This window comes from Mobula hypostoma, chromosome 1 (genome assembly GCF_963921235.1).
Source record: "Mobula hypostoma chromosome 1, sMobHyp1.1, whole genome shotgun sequence".
Lineage (NCBI taxonomy): Eukaryota > Metazoa > Chordata > Chondrichthyes > Myliobatiformes > Myliobatidae > Mobula > Mobula hypostoma.
In genome coordinates this window covers 102592461-102611077 of record NC_086097.1, presented here as the reverse complement: position 1 = coordinate 102611077, position 18617 = coordinate 102592461, and the positions used below count along the sequence as shown (strand labels likewise).

At 40.8% G+C, this 18617-nt stretch overlaps 1 protein-coding gene across 2 annotated transcripts in view; it reads right to left on the bottom strand.

Annotated features, from left to right (window-relative positions):
• The window catches only part of ubr1 (ubiquitin protein ligase E3 component n-recognin 1), a 294835-nt gene that overhangs the window by 191638 nt on the left and 84580 nt on the right, over nt 1-18617 (bottom strand). For both annotated transcript variants that reach the window (XM_063054144.1, XM_063054153.1), the window contains 3 exons: nt 11894-12032; nt 8643-8705; nt 7807-7930 (listed from right to left, as the gene is read on the bottom strand). In XM_063054144.1, coding sequence (XP_062910214.1) covers nt 7807-7930; nt 8643-8705; nt 11894-12032 — 326 coding nt within the window. The remainder of the gene's footprint in view (nt 1-7806; nt 7931-8642; nt 8706-11893; nt 12033-18617) is intronic.

Here is an 18617-nt window from a genome sequence, read left to right as displayed (position 1 = left end):
CCTGGAGAGAAGCGATTATTTCAGTTATTCCTAAAGAGGGTAAAGATAAACTAGAATGTGGCAATTATCGGCCAATAGTGTTCTTAATTTAGATTACAAACTATTTACATCTATATTAGCGCGCAGATTGGAAAAGCTTTTACCTGGCCTAATCCATTTAGACCAGACTGGATTTATTCAACAAAGACAAACACAGGACAACATAAGGAGAACTCTGCACATATTAGAACAGGTTAATAAGAACGAGACAGAGACAATGGTAGTAGGATTGGACGCTGAGAAAGCTTTTGATTCGGTTAGTTGGGCATTCCTATACAGAGTGTTAGGAAGATTCGGCTTTCAAGAAAGGTTTATTAAAGTAATTCAGACTCTATATGACAGCCCTACAGCCCGAATTAAGATAAATGGGGACCTCTCTGACTCCTTCATTTTAGAGAGAGGCACTAGACAGGGATGCCCAATTTCTCCTCTCCTTTTTGCGCTATATATTGAACCGCTTGCCCAACTAATAAGACAGAGCGAAATCGTAAAAGGTATCAAGGTGGCAGGGATTGAACAGAAAGTGGCGTTATTCGCAGATGATGTTTGGTCTATCTGAGTGAACCAGAAAAATCATTTATAGGATTGTTTACACTGTTGGATGACTTTGGGAAAATATCAGGTTATAAAATAAATGTAAAGAAAACGCAGGTTATGTCCCTAAATTATACACCATCCAAAAAATTGCAGGATACATACGATCTTAAGTGGGAAGCTAAATCATTAAAATATTTAGGAATAACCCTGCCAAAGGATCTTTCAACACTGTCACAGGTAAATTATGGGCCATTAATCTCAGAGATAAAAGCAGATATGCATAGATGGAATCTTATCCCCTTTTTAAGTTTAAATTCAAGGATAAATACTATAAAAATGAATATTCTTCCTCGGTTATTATATCTTTTCTGTACTTTACCAGTGGAGGTGGATGATAATCAATTCAGGGAATGGGACAAATGGATTTCCCGCTTCATTTGGCAAGGAAGGAAACCTAGAATTCGATATAACACCTTACAGTTAGGGAAGGAAGGAGGAGGTATGGTTCTTCCTTGCCTGAGAAATTATTTTTATGCCTCACAGATAACCCCTCTGTTATATTGGTGTAATAGGGAATATAAGGCTAGATGGAAGGAAATAGAATTTGGATTAGTTAACAGTTTTCCTCTTCAGGCCTCAATAGCTGACAAAGGATTGATGGCCCAGTTGGAAAGATTTAATAATGCTTGGATAAATCTTACATTAAAAGTATGGCAGAAGGTGGTTAATTCATGTGGAATTAATAACATGTTAAAACTCTTTAGATGGTGTGCATATGATACCGAATTCCTTCCCAACAGAGGAGATAAAAGATTTGAGCTATGGATAAAGAAAGGTCTTACAACCTACCTCTCATTTATAGATAAAAGAGTATTACAAAGTTTCCAAATCCTGCAGGACAAACATGGCCTAGAACATAATGACTTTTTTAGGTACCTTCAAATACGAAACTATGTTAACCAGAGTTGTAGATATACAGACCTATCAACAGTAGAATTAGAATTTTTCAAGATTCTGAATTTGGCTTGCAGTTCAATACCTAGTAAATCAGTTTCTCGCCCATATAATGCACTCTCCCATGCTAAAAATGTAAATACACTGTATATTAAAGAGAAGTGGGAGAAAGAAGCGGGGTTGGTACTTTCAGAGGAGGCTTGGGGGGAAATCTGCAGCTTTCAATGGTCCTCGACTAATTCTTTGACTTGGAGAGAACATTGTTGGAAAAACATTATAAGATACTTCAAGACCCCATATCAGGAAAAATATAAAGATACAAATGTGATGTGTTGGAGAAGGTGCGACTCCAAGGAGGCAAATCATTTTCATATTTTCTGGGATTGCCCTAAATTAAGTCTATTTTGGGAAGGTATTCATAGAACATTAGTTAAGGTACTTAGGTCCCAGATACCTCTGAACTTTGAGACGCTCTATTTGGGGCATGTATTGTTCCTTGAACAGAAGGAAGATATAAAGTTGTTGCAGGCCCTCTTAGCGGCAAGTAAGAAATCAATCACTAGAAAATGGCTAAATCCAATACCACCTACATTAGAAGATTGGTATGAAATTATCTTGGAAATATTTAAAATGGAAAAGTTGACTTACTCCCTGAGAACTCAAAAAGAAAAATTTTATCAAATCTGGAATAAATGGATTGAATATATAACCCCAATGCGAGCAGACTTTAGATGACTCTCCTAATGATTTATATTGCTCTTCTCATCAACACAGTAATATTGCTAACGTAAGCACCCCTAGTCTAAATGTTTGTTTTTTTTGGAAAATAGAGAATTAACAAAGTAAAGGGAAAGATTTGGGAAAGGGATAAAAAAAAAATGAAAAAATTAAGTAAATAAGTACATAGGGATTGGATAATTATGTCTGCGGGCAGGAACAAGCACGAACAAATTGGGATATAAACACCTACAATGGTTGGTATATAGGCTTGTATGCAACATTTTGGACCAGTGGAAATGGTCCAGAAGGGTTGTATGGAAACTATTATTACCATTTTTCTTAACAACTAATTTCATTACTTAGCCTAATAGGTTAGATTTACCACAGTACATAATTATCTATTTAAATGTTTATTTTCCTTTTATATCATCTCAATGTGTACTTAAGAATGTATAAATAATTGTAGTTTTATACATATAAAAAATGGAAAAGGTTATATGTGTGAAAAAAGTACATGATAATTGTGAATTCCTTATCCAAATAAAAATAAAATTAAAAAAAAATAAATAGATTAGTGGATAATATATACCCCAATAAAGTTTCACACAGCCAGATAAAAGATTTTGGACTGGGTGCAACTTTGAGTACCTAACTTATCACAAAATTTCAGGCTGAAGCTATTTATTAACAGAAATAGGCAGACATTTCTTAAGATATTCATGTCAGTCTGGCAGTGCATTATGTTGGGCCTAAACTATTGATCACCAGTGATGGTCTAAGAGACAGTATTAATAGAAATACAAGTTTGCAAATCTCTTTCACACATGTCATTATAAAGGTCATGGAAACTTGCAAGCGTTTGAAGACAACAGACACAACACACAAAGTGTTGGAGGAACTCATCAGGCCAGGTAGCATTTATAGAAAAGAGTACCATCAACGTATCAGGCTGAGACCCTTCATCCTGATACCCTTGAGCAGCGGTCCCCAACCACTGGGCCACGGACCAGTACCGGGCCGCAAAGCATGCGCTACTGGGCCGCGAGGAAACGATATGATTTAGTGATACGAGTCAGCTGCACCTTTCCTCATTCCCAGTCACGCCCACTGTTGAGCCATTACACACACGAGGTCATTACCCGCACGTCATCCATGTCAGCGCGGGAAGAAGATCAACTCCTCGAGCTTGCAAATGACGGCGGGCTGAAAAGTATGTTTGACATAACATCTCTGCCGGCATTCTGAATCAAAGTCAAGGCTAAATATTCTGAGATAGCCACAAAAGCACTGAAAATGTTGCTTCCATTTCCAACATATCTCTGCAATGAATGCAAGGAAAACTAATTGCGGAATAGACTGGACATAAGGAACCCCCTTCGAGTATCGCCGTCTCCCATCACCCCTCGATAGGACCATCTTGTTGCAGGGAAACAAGCCCAGGGCTCCCACTGATTCAGCGATATTAGTGCGTTGCAATGATTTTATATGTTCATACAGGGAAAATATGTCCTGTGTGTTTAATATCCAAAAGTTACTTAAAATGTTATGATGCTATTGACTTACTTATATAACCATATAATAATTACAGCACAGAAACAGGCCATCTCTGCCCTTCTAGTCCGTGCCGAATGCTACTCTCACCAAGTCCCACCGACCTGCACTCAGCCCATAACCCCCATTCCTTTCCTGTCTATATTCCTATCCAATTTAACTTTAAATAATATCGAACCTGCTTCTACCACTTCTACTGGAAGTTTGTTCAACACTTACTTCAAGCTCCCGTCCTCCCCGATAATTGACTTATTACTGTATTCACACGAGTAAAATATGTGCTGCGTTTAATATTAAATTCGTTAGATAAACCCTTTTAGAAACGTAATTGAGTGTATTAGCCACTTATCACCTATATTCCAGTCGTGATTAACACTCACCCCCCAACCGAACAGAATGGACAGAAATGATTTGTGGAAAACATCGGCACGTACACGCATACGCAAAGCACGCATGCGCACTGGTGCCCGCGCAAGGCTTCATGGTCACTGTAGTCTCTTTGTGTAAACAACGTATTTGGCTCTACTCTCGTCCGTTGGCAACCCTACCCCCCCCCCAACTCCCCCCGCAGGACCGCAAGAATATTGTCAATATGAAACCGGTCCGCAGTGCAAAAAAGGTTGGGGACCCCTGCTCTTGAGCATGTTCCACCACTGAATAAAATGGTAAGTGATCTGACTTCGACTTCAGCCCCACATCTATGGTAAAAATCTCCAAAGATTCACAGATCCTTTGAGAGGAGAAAATCCTCCTCATCCTCTTTTCCTAAATGGGTGATCTCTTATTCTGAAGCTTTGCCCCAGTCCCAGATTCCCTCTTGAATGGAGAAAACTTCCTCTTCATATCAACTAAGTCCTTTTAGAAACTTAAGTTTCAATAAGATGTGTCTGACTCTTCTCAAATCTGATGAACAAAAGCCCAACCCACTCAATCAAATATCCATTACAAACAAGCTTACTCTCCCACATCTAATTTGACAATCCCATCTTTCTCCTGTAATGATTCCACTGGGGTCATTCAGTTCTTCTGCCCATCTACTCCAAATATGAGACTTTCCCATAGGTACCTCTAAAATACCTTCCTTCATGAACGCAAACAGAATCTGCAGATGCTGGAAATCCAAGCAACACATGGACTTGGCCCAACATATCAATTGTATTTTTTTCCCATAGATGCTGCCTGGCCTGCTGAGTTCCTCCAGCATTTTGTGTGTGTTCCTTAATGAATTTTGGTTTCCCTTCTACCACAGTTGACAGGACCCTCTATCATATTTCATCTATTTCCACACTTCTATTTCAGGTTGCACTCATACTTGCACAATTTCCACATGGACCTTTACCATGCTCTGCTGGCCTGTGATATCACTTACTGTCTCTCCAGTTCTCCACACCATCATAGACCTACCCTTTCATTCTTCCCACATTCCCAATCCACCTCTTAGCCCCTTCTGCTCTACTTAAAAATTGCTTCTAATTTTTCCCAGTTCTGATGAAAGACCATCATATGTTAACTGTTTCTTCCTCTAAAAAATACTGCCTGTTCAGTATTTCCAATATGTTCTGTACTTGTTCTAAACTGACCTTTCTTTACAATGGTTCAACATTATTCAAGAGATACACTTGGAATTTTCCATTCCAGTTTGATCTTTCCAGAATTAAGAAACTTTGGAAAATCACAAGTGCACCTATCATTGTGGCAGCCACTTCTGAGGTTGACAGTCCGTAATCCCTATAGCTTTCTTAATAACAATTTGCCCAATTTTCTTATTCCTCCCTTTTACCCTGATTTTATTCGGGAAGAAGAGTCTTCCACCATGAAGACAGATACATAGGATTTGTTTAAAATCTCCATTTCCTTATTTTCTACCATTATCTATTCAGTCTTGCTCTCAAAGCGTCCAATATTTAATGGAGCTACCATTTGTTATCTACTCTTGCTGGTAGTTTTTTTTTCTCCTAGATGTAACAAAACACATTGATGAAGGTACAGCAGTGGATGTAGTAAAACATTTGATAAGGTTCCCAATGTGAGCCTCAGAAAGTAATGAGGCATGGGATCCACGGAGACCTTGCTTTGTGGATCCAGAATTGGCTTGACCACAGAAGGCAAAGGATGGTTGTGGATGGTTCGTATTCTGCATGGAGGACGGTGATCAGTGGTGTTCTGAAGGGATCTGTTCTGAGACCCCTCCTCTTTGTGATTTTTATAAATGACCTGGATAAGGAAGTAGAAGGGTGCTTTGTAAGTTTGTTGATAATACAAAAGCTGGAGGTGTTGAAGACACATTGATAGGATGCAGAACTGGGCTGAGAAGTGGCAGGTGGAGTTCAACACAGATAAGTGTGAAGTGGCTCACCTTGGTAGGTCAAATTTGAAGACAGAATATAATAATAATGGTAAGACTCTTGGCAGCGTGGAGAATCAGCGAGATCTTGGGGTCCGTGTGCAGAGGACACTCAAAGCTGCTGTGCAGGTTGACTGTGTTGTTAAGAAGGTGTATGGTGTGTTGGCTTTCATCAGCCGTGAGGTAATGTTACAGTTATATAAGACCTTAGTTACTGGAGTACTGTGTTCAGTTCTGATCACTTCATTGCAGGAAGGATGTGGACGCTATAAAGAGTGCAGAGGAGTTTTACAAGGCTGTTGCCTGGATTGGAAAGCATGCCTTATGAGAATAGGTTGACTGAACTTGGCCTTTTCTCCTTGGAGTGATGAAGGATGAGAGGTGACCTGATAGAGGTGCTTAAGATGATGAGAGGCATTGATCGTATAGATAGCCAGAGGCTTTTTTTCCAGGGCTGAAATGGCTAACAAAAGGGGGCATAGTTTTAAGGTGCTTGGAAGTAGGTACGGGGGGTATGTCTGAGGTAAGTTTTTCCACAGAGTGGTATAAAAGGCATCCGTTAGTCTTGCGAGACCATGGATCTGCACCTGGAAAGTCTTCACTCTCCAGGGCGCAGGCCTGGGCAAGGTTGTATGGAAGACCAGCAGTTGCCCATGCTGCAAGTCTCCCCTTTCCACAACACCAATGTTGTTCAAGGGAAGGGCATTAGGACCCATACAGCTTGGCACCAGTGTCGTCGCAGAGCAATGTGTAGTTAAGTGCCTTGCTCAAGGACACAACACGTTGCCTCGGCTGGGGCTTGAACTCACGACCTTCAGGTCGCTAGTCCAGTGCCTTAACCACTTGGCCACGTGCCCACAGAATGGTGGGTTGTGTGGAATGCACTGCTAGTGAAGGTAGAGGCGGAAAAAATAGTGTCTTTTAAGAGATTCTTAGATAGGTACATGGAGCTTAGAAAAATAGAGGATTATGTAGTAGGGAAATTCTAGGCAGCTTCTGGAGTAGGTTACATGGTTGGCACAACGTTGTGGGACAAAGGGCCTGTAATGTGCTGTAGATTTTCTATGTTCTATTTTCTAGGTTATCCTGATAATCTACTTTCACACTCTACTTTCTGTTAGACCAGGGGTTCTCAATCTTTTTCACGTCATGAACCCCTACCATTAACTGAGGCGTCCGTGGACCCCAGGTTAGGAACTCCTTTGTTAGGTATTCTTTGTTGGTTTTTAAGCATTCCCATTTTTCTGTAAGATCATTAATTAACCACCCTGTTTAATTGCAGATGAGCTGATTTAAAGTATTCTGTTGTCTAGTTGATTGAACAGCATATTCTAATAAAAATCTACACTGAATACACAAACAAGAGAAAACCTGCAGACGCTGGAAATCCGAGCAACACAGACAAAATGCTGGAGGAACTCAGCAGGCCAGGCAGCATCTGTGGAAAAATGTACTGTTGACGCTTCGGGCCAAAATCCTTCAGCAGGACTCGTCAGCTGTACTTTTTTCCACAGATGCTCTTTGGCCTGCTGAGTTCTTTCAGCATTTTGTGTGTGTTACACTGAATACATACATGCCAACTTATGTAAAGATTAAAATTACCCATAATTATTGCAACACCTTTCTTTTAAAAAAAGATTCAGCCAAAGTTTTGTACTTGCCCGAACGACCAATAAGCTGGCTGAGCCAGGAGAGAAGACGCAAAGCAAATGCCTGATGGGATACAACACTTGAGTGAAGAATCTCAACATGAAGAGGTGACTGCAAGACACTGTCTAAAATATTCTGGAAGAAAAATTCGCAATAAACATTGTAATACTCTCCTCAGATTGCCCAAAAACATTTAAAAGAATTTATTAGTTGTATCAGTGCTATTGTTACAATAGTAGTAACTACTCAGCAATTCATTCATATATCAAATGTCAGCAATCTGAAATATCAATCTGCATCTTCCTTCAACTGCTGCTTGATCTGAGTACTGACAACATGTTCTCCATAAGATCATGAATCAGCCTGTTTGGTTTACATGTGCTTTTTTCATTCTCCCACCGCTTTTCATTTAGATTATGAGAACACTCAGTCCTCTTTTATTGTCATTTAGAAATGCATACATGCATTAATAATTTAGCAAATTACATTTAACTTTACACCCTTATGCATCTCCCTCCAGCTTCTCCTTAAATGCGTCTCCTTGTCTCATTTACTCCTTGTGATAATTCATTCTGTACATCACAGCATCTTGAAGAATTCTTCCTGGGATTCATTAGTGACCACTTTATGTCTATTTCTCCTCACAGAAAACCAAAAGGTAACTAGGTATTTGTCAAAGGGGCCGATCAGCCAAGAAATATTATGATAATTTTGTTTCATGGCATGCATCACTGATTTCTATTAAATCACTGCCATGTTGCAAAATAGGGTTGTTCCTACAGCTGTTGAGCAGTTATCTTAAACAATGTGTGTTGGATGCATAGTGCAAAAAAATGGTACTACTTACAAAAACTTCAAGCTTTGTTTCTTGACACGAAAGCAATGTTCCATGTTTTACAGCTCTACGACCCTAGAGAAGAAACACAAAACTGCCAAACTGAAAAGATCTATATTGCAATGAAACAAAAAAAACAATAAGTACACATGACTCAATATAGAAGCAAATTGCAGTACACAATTATTTGCTATTTTACTAATACTACAAACAGCTTATTCCAGATTAAGTGATCAGATCTCTCTCAAGGTAATACTTCTTAAGCTGCTGGCTAATGTTTGTGCTTATGTGCATTATTTTACACAAGTATGCAGAAATCTATCATGGTAGATACTTCATATTTTGAGTAAAGGAGACTTGAAAAGTATGACAAAAATTTCATGCAGACAAGGAAGGCAAGGATAGAGACTATATAAAGTGTGTCACAAGGGTCAGTTCAGAAGTCTTAATCCAGAGATAAAAATAGAAAATGCTGGACAATCTAAGCATATCAGATTGCATTTCTGAAAAGGGAAACAACTAATATTTCAGTCCAAAGACTCCTCATCAGACTTCCTCAGTTACATTATTGGACCCAATAAACTATTTCTCTTTCCACAGATGCTGCCTGACCTGAGTTTTCCAGGTACAGTCGTCCCTCGGTACCCGTGGGGGATTGGTTCCAGGACCCACCACGGACACGAAAATCCGCGGATGCTCAGGTCCCTTATATAAAATGGCGTAGTATTTGCATATAACCTACGTACATCCTCCCGCATACTTTAAATCATCTCTAGATTACTTATAATACCTAATACAATGTAAGTGCTATGTAAATAGTCATTATACTGTATTGTTTAGGGAACAATGACGTATTGGAAGAGGCTCAATAATACTAATGTCAGGATCTGTGGAGGTTGAGGGATGAGGATCTTCAAGCGTTGAAGGTCGAGGCTTCATAGTTACAGATGCTTTAGTTAGAAACACTGTTATAGGAAGCTGTTTTTTCTTTTTTCTTTGCATCATCAAACAAATCTTGCAGTGGTTGTAGGCATGTTGTTATCCCTCGGGTGACACGGAGGCTTTGTTCCATCAAAAGACCGTACTCAAGGATCATATCCTTTAACACTTGCACCTGTTGAAAAACTGCTGCAAATTTTTCAAGAGTCCAAATTGATGACTCTGCGTCCGCTAAATCTTCTGCATCATCATCCGTAGAGGATTTCAGCAGATCTTCGAGTTCCTCGTCGGTAAGGTTTTCTCTATGCTCTTCTATGTGTTCCTTGACATCGTCCTCGATGTCAGAGAAGCCTTCCCCACCAACTTCTCTTCCAACATTCAAGATATTCCTGACTTCTACATCAATAGTGGGGAAGCCCCTGAAATCATTGACTACCTCACTCCATAATAGCTTCCAACATATATTGACTGTTTCAGGCTTTAGGGTGTCTACAGCCTCTGCAATAAGCACAATTGCATCTGCAATTCTGAAGCTCTTTCATAAATCCACGATGCTGCAGTCAGGGTTAGCATCAAGGACAGCCCAAATCCCCCCGAAGGTGAGGAGGGTGCAAGTCGCCTTAATGCACTTGATGATGCCTTGATCAAGTGGCTGCAGCAGTGACGTAGTGTTAGGAGGCAGGAACATCACTTCCACGTTATCCTCAGCAAAGCAGAGAGATTGGGGATGGCCAGGAGCATTGTCAATTATGAGGACCTTGAATGGCAGCCCCTTCTCTTCGAAGTATTTCTTCACTTCAGGAATGAAGCACTGGTGGAACCATACCAAGAACAAGATCGCTGTCACCCAAGCATTCTTGTTGTGTTGCCAGAACACAGGTAGGCAATTTTTGTTTTTGTTCTTAAGGGCCCGGGGATTGTTTGCTCGGTAGACGAGTCCTGGCTTGATCATGTGACTGGCTGCACTGCCACACAGCACCAGAGTAAGACGATCTTTCCAGGCCTTGAACCCCAGGACCTGCTTGGCACTCTTATGGATGTAGGTACAATTGGGCATCTTCTTCCAGAACAAGCCTGTTTCATCACAATTGAAGACCTGCTCTGAAAGGTAGCCTTTCTCTTCTATGAGTTTCTTGAGCTCTTCTGGGAACGCTGATGCTGCCTCAGCATCAGTCGATGCCGATTCTCCCGTGATCTTTAAGTTCTTGAGGCTGTAGCACTTTACATAGCTAGCCAGCCATCCCTTACTACCCTTAGAAACTCCTTCCTCTCGCTCTCCTCAACCCCCTCACAGTGGTGCTCATAGAGGCTAAATGCTTTTTTACGCATAATTTTGCCATCAACAGGGATATGCTTCTGTGACATGTCCTCCAGCCACATACCTAATGCTTTCTCAGTCTTCGCAAGCACTTTATCACGAACCAGAGAGACCATTTTTGCCATTGTAGGGGTAGCACTAACACTTCCATGAATTTCACCTTCTTTCTGCTTTATTGTGCGAATGCTCGATTCATTCTTACCGACTTTACGGCCCACTTCGGCGAGTGACATGCCACTTTTCAAAAGATCTAAGATTTTTATTTTCTTAGCGAGAGATAGCACTTTACACTCTCTCTTGGCCTCAGAGGAATTGCTTTGACCACTTAATTGCTTTTTAAGAGCCATTCTTTCACAGAAACAAAGGGGGCACACAACACAAGTAGCAAGGCCAACAATGCTCAAACAATGAGTGCTGGAGAGAGACTGAGGATCTGTGAAATGGCGGGAGGCTACAGCAGGGCATGCCTACACATCACTTCATTCACGTGGATTAAGCGTAGTGCTTGGCGCACGGCAAATTCAAGTTTTGCTTTTTGGAACTTGCTGGAATTTTTTTTCAAATATTTTCGATCCACGGTTGGTTGAATCCGTGGATAAGGAGGGCCGACTGTATTTCCTATCTTACATATTTCCTAATTTTCCTATTCAAGATCCAAGCCTGTTTGTTTTTCTGCACAAGAAAAGAAAGCGAAGAATATAATCCAGTCTCGTGCTTGTATTTTTTTTTGGTATTGACACCCTATCCAAATCTCTAAACTGTGAGAATTCTGCAATCTTCTAAATCTAGTCAATTGGACATTTTTGACCCCACATTGATGGCTAAGTCTTCAGTTTTAAAGCCTATGCTGTATAATTATCACTCTAAGCTTCAATGTACACTCTCTTTCCCAACCTTTGCCAGCTTAACTAAACTTTTTTGGTATGAATATTTCTTCATGTTAATATAGAGAAAGTTCTATACAAACTTGTTTACACAAGAGTCCACAACAGCAAACAGCACTTACCTCTCTATCTATCAAGGCAGCGTAATTCTGTGCTTCTTTTTGTGAACAGTCTAATGCCCGCTGGAGCAAGTAAATTATGTGGTCAAACAAAGGCTGCTTATCATTAAACAGCAAACAGAAATAAGAGTCCAACTTCTCCCTTTGGGGGATAAAAAGCACAAGAGTAAGACTTTGCATCAACACATTTTATTCAGATTGTCATCAATTATCATTACTAGACAAAATTGGCAAGCATAGTACAAGACATTAGCTGACTTCTCTGCCCAAAGCTATGGAATCCTCTACCACTGACAGCACATTTAAATTTCCAGACTCCTCTATTAGACAGCACTAATCAGAGAATCAGATGTCGCCTACTGCATTTTTTACTAATTAATAAACAATAAATACTTCTGTGGTTCTGAGATCTTAATACTTGCATTTGAAAGAAAAACTGAACCCTACAGTTTTTATGAATTTATTTATAGAATGGAAGATGGGGGCAGCATGGTAGTGTAGGGGTTAACACAATGCTATTACACAGCCAGTCCAAGGGATTTAGAGTAACAACTTTGTAAAGAGATCGTAGCCGATTGAAAGAAGGCTGTTATAGTAGTAGGTGATTATAACTTTCCACTGGGAATCCTATAATGTAAAAAGACTAGATGGGATACAATTTGTCAAATGTGTTCAGGAAAGCATCCTTCATCAGTACATGCAAGTCCCAACGACAGCATGTGCGATACTGGATCTGTGATTAAGGAAAGAGACAGGGCAGGTGACAGAAGTTTGTGCAGGGGAACATTTTGCATCTGGTGATCATAATGCCATCAACTTCAAAGCAAATATGGAAAAAGATAGGTCTGATCCATGGGTTGAGGTTCTAAATTGGAGAAAGACCTATTTTAATTGTATTCAAAATGGAGGTGGTTTAAACTTCTATGGTACAGGATGGGAATCAGTAGGAGGGAGCTGAGGGTGTGCCAGCAGTTTTATAAGTAGATGATGGATGTGTAAGTGGTTTCTTCTTTCATGTTATTTGCTAAGGCTAATAAAATGGCTCCTCTGTAATGTTAACTGCTGAGTTAGCAGTAGCAGCTTGTTTGGGTTATAATTACTGATAACGAGAATTGTATTAATTTGCTAACCAATTGGGATAGATGTTATTCTTTCTTGTGTGTCTGTAAGCTATTGTTTTCGCAGGCTTTGGGCAGAAGGCGCGATGGGGACAGAGACAGGAGACGCGATGAGAGAGATGCTGTAAACTGGGCGAGGATCAGACCCAAGAGGGAGTCCGAAGCCCAGGGCTTTTTGGGAAGAGAACCGAAGAGGAAGAACGTGCTGGACGCACTCTGGTCAACCACTGTGGTTGGTCCCAGGCGGCAGGTCGAGGAGGTCGGAGGAGATCAAATGGTGGAAGGAAGACTCCATTAATTGAGCTCCAACGGTTGAGCACAAAATGGTTGAACTCTGATTAAGTTTGGCACCTTTTATATTGTATCTCGATTAATTACATAGTTCCAGTAAGATCTATAAAGTGTAATCTGTAAATCGTACATTGTGTGCTGTCTGTTAATTGGCGGTGTGGGGTACATCACATGGCATCCACACAAACTTGATTACCCAGTTTGGCGGGGCCGAAGGCTGCTCCCCCAGACGAAAGTGAGCTGAGCGAGCCTGAGGCTTACCAGGAGGCTACAGGTGTAACATGAATGCAAGGAAGAACAAGCCAATGACTGGGTACAATGCAAACAAACAGAGCAAAGAGTTAAATTGTACCATGGAGACAAAATTCAAAAAGGTGAAGAATGCAGGACTGAAGGTGCTGTATATAAACGCAAATAGCATTCAGAATAAGGTGGACAAACTCGTGGAGCAATTACAGATTGGACTGTATGTCGTGGGCATCACTGAGTCCTAGCTGAAAGAAGGCCATTGTTGAGAGCTTAACACCAGAGATTATACTTTGTATCGAAAGGACAGGCAGTGGTGTGGCTCTGTTAGTAAGAGATGGAATTACATCTTTAGAAAGGTGACATAGGGCCAGAGATTGTTGAATCTTTGTGGGTGGAGTTTAGAAACTGCAAGGGTAAAAATATCCTTTGTGGGAAATCATATATAGGCCTCCAAATAACAGCCACCATGTAGAATTGAGATTGCAAAGGGAGCTGGAAAACGCATGTAATAAGGGTAATGTCACAATTGTAATGGGGACTTCATTATGCAAGGAGATAGGGAAAATCAGGTCGGTGTCAGATCATAAGCGAAGGAAAGCCGATTAGATGGCTTTTTAGAGCCACTTGGAGCAAGGCCATCTTAGATTGGATGTCGTGTAATAACCCAGATCCTTTTAGGGAGCTTAGCATAAAGGATCCCTTGGGAGACAGTGATCATATGATTGAATTCATACTGCAGTTTGAGAAGGAGAAGCATAACTCACATGTATCAGTATCGCAATGGGATAAAGGGAGTTACAGAGGCATAAGAGAGAAGCTTGCCCAGGTGGATTGGAGGAGCATACTGGTGGGGATGACGGCAGAGCAGAGGTGGCTGAAGTTTCTGGGAATAGTTAACAAGGTGCAAAACAGATATGTCCCACAGAAATAGTTGTTCTCAAATGACAGGGTTGGCAACCGTGATTGACAAGGGTACTGCATAAGACTGCATAAAAGCCAAAGAAAGGCCATATAAGGTAGCAAAGGTGAGTGGGAAGATGGATAATTGGGAAGCTTTTAAAATTCAACAAAAAGCAACTAAAAAAGCTACAAGGGAAAAGATGAAATATGAGGGCAAACTAGCCACTAATACAAAGCAGGATACTAACAGTATTTTCAGTTCTATAGAGAGTAAAAGGGAGGTGAAAGTTGATACTGGACCCCTGTAAAATGATGCTGGTGAGGTAGTAATGGGGGAAAAAGATTAACTTAATCAGTCTTCACTGTGGAAGACACTAGCAGTGTTCCAGAGGTCCGTGAGTGTCAGGGAGCAGGAGTGAGTGCCATTGCTATTACAAAGGAAAGCATGAAAGGCAAACTCAAAGGTTTTCTGGTGGACAAGTCACCTGGACCAGACTGATTACATCCCAGAGTCCTGAGAGAGGTTGCTAAAGAGATAATGGATGCATTGGTCATGATTTTTCAAGAATCATTTGATTCTGGCATGCTCCCAGAGGACTGGAAAATTGCAAATGTCACTCCACTCTTTAAGAAGGGAGGAAGACAAAAGAAAGGAAATTATAGGCCAGTTAGCCTAATCTCAGTGGTTGGGAAAGTGTTGGAGTTTATTATTAAGGATGAGGTTTCAAGGTACTTGGAGACTAATGATATAACAAGTCAAAGTCAGCATGGTGGAGGATTACAAATACCTGGGGATACGAATTGACAATAAACTGGACTGGTCAAAGAACACTGAGGCTGTCTACAAGAAGGGTCAGAGCCGTCTCTATTTCCTGAGGAGACTGAGGTCCTTTAACATCTGCCAGATGATGCTGATGATGTTCTATGAGTATGTGGTGGCCAGTGCAATCATGTTTGCTGTTGTGTGCTGGGGCAGCAGGCTGAGGGTAGCAGACACCATCAGAATCAACAAACTCATTCATAAGGCCAGTGGTGTTGTGGGGATGGAACTGGACTCTCTCACGGTGGTGCCTGAAAAGAGGATGCTGTCCAAGTTGCATGCTATCTTGGACAATGTCTCCCATCCACTACATAATGGACTGGTTGGGCACAGGAGTACATTCAGCCAGAGACTCATTCCACCGAGATGCAATACTGAGCGTCATAGCAAGTCATTCCTGCCTGTGGCCACCAAACTTTACAACTCCTGCCTTGGAGGGTCAGACACCCTGAGCCAATAGGCTGGTCCTGGACTTATTTCCTGGCATAATTTACATATTACTATTTAATTATTTATGGTGCAACTGTAATGAAAACCAATTTCCCCCAGGATCAATAAAGTATGACTATGACTATGAGTCTGTAAAGGGAAATCTTGCCTGACAAATCTGTTCTTTAAGGAAGTGACAAGCAGGTAACCAAAGGAGAGGCAGTAGATGTCATTTACTTAGATTTTCAGAAGGCATTTGATAAGGTGCCACACTTGAGGCTGTTTGACAAGATAAAGTCCCATGGCGTTTCAGGAACGATAGTAGCACGGATAAAGGAATGGCTGACAGGCAGGAGGTAGTGAGAAGAAATAAAGGTGGCCTTTTCTGGTTGGTTGCCAGTGACTAGTGGTGTTCCTCAGGGGCCAGTATTGGGACCGCTACTTATTACATTTTTTGTCAGTGATTTAGATGATGGAAGAATAATGCAGACTATTATATAAATGGGGAGAAAATTCAAACATCAGAGGTGCAGAGTGACTTAGGTGTCCTCGTGCAAGACTCCCAGAAGGTTAATTCACAGGTTGAGTCTGTAGTAAAGGCGGCAAATGCAACGTTAGCATTTACTTCAAGGGAATAGAATATAAATGCAAGGAGACAATGCTGAGGCTTTATAAGACACTAGTCAAACCACACTTGCAGTACTGTCAACAGTTTTGGGCCCCATATTTCAGAGAAGATATGTTGTCACTGGAAAGTGTCCAGAGGAGGTTCACAAGGATGATTCTGGAAATGAAGGGGTTAACATACGAGTGTTTGGCAGCTTTGGGCCTGTACTCACTAGAATTTTGAAGAATGCCGGGGGGGGGGGGTGCAGGGAAATCTCATTGAAACCTACCAGATGTTGAAAGGACTAGATAAGGTGGATGTGGAGAGGATGTTTACTATGGTGGGGGTACCCAGAGCCATCAAAGGATATGGCAAGAAGGCAGGTGTATGGGATTGAGTGGGATCCAGGATCAACAATGATGAAATGGCGGAGCAGACTCAATGGGATGAATGGCCTAATTCTGCTCCCATGTCTTACCGTCTTAGGGTCTTTATCTGTCAAGTGTGGATTGGGACAGGCCGCTTTCTAGCAAGGGTGTACTTGGTAAGTGGGAGACCTTCAAAAACAAAATTTTGAGACTACAAAGCTTGCACGTGCCTGTCCGAATAAAAGGTAAAGATAATAGCTATAAGAAAACTTGGTTTTCAATAGAAGTTGAGACCCTTGTTTAGGAAAAAAAAGATGCACAGCAGGTCTCAGCAAGTAGGAACAAATGAGCTGCTTATGCATTACAAGAAAGCACTTAAAAAAGTAATCAGGAAGTCTAAAGAAGGCATGAAGTTGCTCCAGCAGACAAGGTAACGGAGAATCCCATGGGATTCTATAGGTACATTAAGAGCAATAGGATCACTAGGTACAAAATTGGTCCTCTGGAACAGCGGTCCCCAACCACTGGGCAGCAAAGGCAACAACATGAGTCAGCTGCACCTTTCCTCATTCCCTGTCATGCACTGTTGAACTTGAAATAACCTACCAAGTCATACCAAATAACACATAAAACCTAAAATAACACTAACATATAGTAAAAGCAGAAATGATATGATAAATACACAGCCTATATAAAGTAGAAATAATGTATGTACAGTGTAGTTTCGCTTAATAGAATCGGGAAGATTAAGCCAAAATCGATTTGTAGGAAAAAAATCGGCACCTACCCGCATGTGCACACAGGTGCCCGCACAAGGCTTCATGGTTATGGTAGTCTTTCTCGAGGTAAACACAAGCCTCCCGTATTTGACTGGTACTTTTGTCCCTTATTTGGGAGTGAGAAAGTTGGCAACCCTACTTGAACACGCACCCACACATTTCCACCCCCCCCACCCCGGTCGGCTGGTCTGCAAGAATATTAAGAATATTGTCAATATTAAACCGGTCCGCAGTGCAAAAAACGTTGGTGACCCCTGCTCTGGAAGCCCAGAATGGTAATCCATGTGTGAAGCCACAACAGATGGGAGAAGATCTTAAATGAACACTTTGCATCTGTATTTACTCGGGAGACAATTACAGAGTCTATAGAATTGAGGAAAAACATCATCAACTTCGTGGACCCTGTACCAATTACAGAGGAGGAGATGTTTTGCTACCCTGAGGCAAATCAGGGTGGATAAATCCCCAGGGCCTAACAAGGTGTTCCCTCGGACTCTACGGGAGGCAAGTGTAGAAATTACTGGGGCCTTAGCAAAGATATTTAAAACCTCCTTAACAACAGGAGAGATACCACATGATTGAAGATAGCCAATGTTGTTCTGCTGTTTGAAAAATTAAGTAAATAAGTACATAGGGATTGGATAATTATGTCTGCGGGCAGGAACAAGCACGAACAAATTGGGATATAAACACCTACAATGGTTGGTATATAGGCTTGTATGCAACATTTTGGACCAGTGGAAATGGTCCAGAAGGGTTGTATGGAAACTATTATTACCATTTTTCTTAACAACTAATTTCATTACTTAGCCTAATAGGTTAGATTTACCACAGTACATAATTATCTATTTAAATGTTTATTTTGCTTTTATATCATCTCAATGTGTACTTAAGAATGTATAAATAATTGTGGTTTTATACATATAAAAAAATGGAAAAGGTTATATGTGTGAAAAAAGTACATAATAATTGTGAACTCCTTATCCAAATAAAAATAAAATTTAAAAAAAAAAGAAAAAGGCTCTAAACAGAAACCATAAAATTATAGGCCAGTGATCTGACATCAGTAGTGGGAAAGTTATTGTAAGGTATTCTAAGGACTGAATACACAAGTATTTAGATAGACATGGACTGACTAAGGATAGCAGCATGGTTTTGTGTATGGT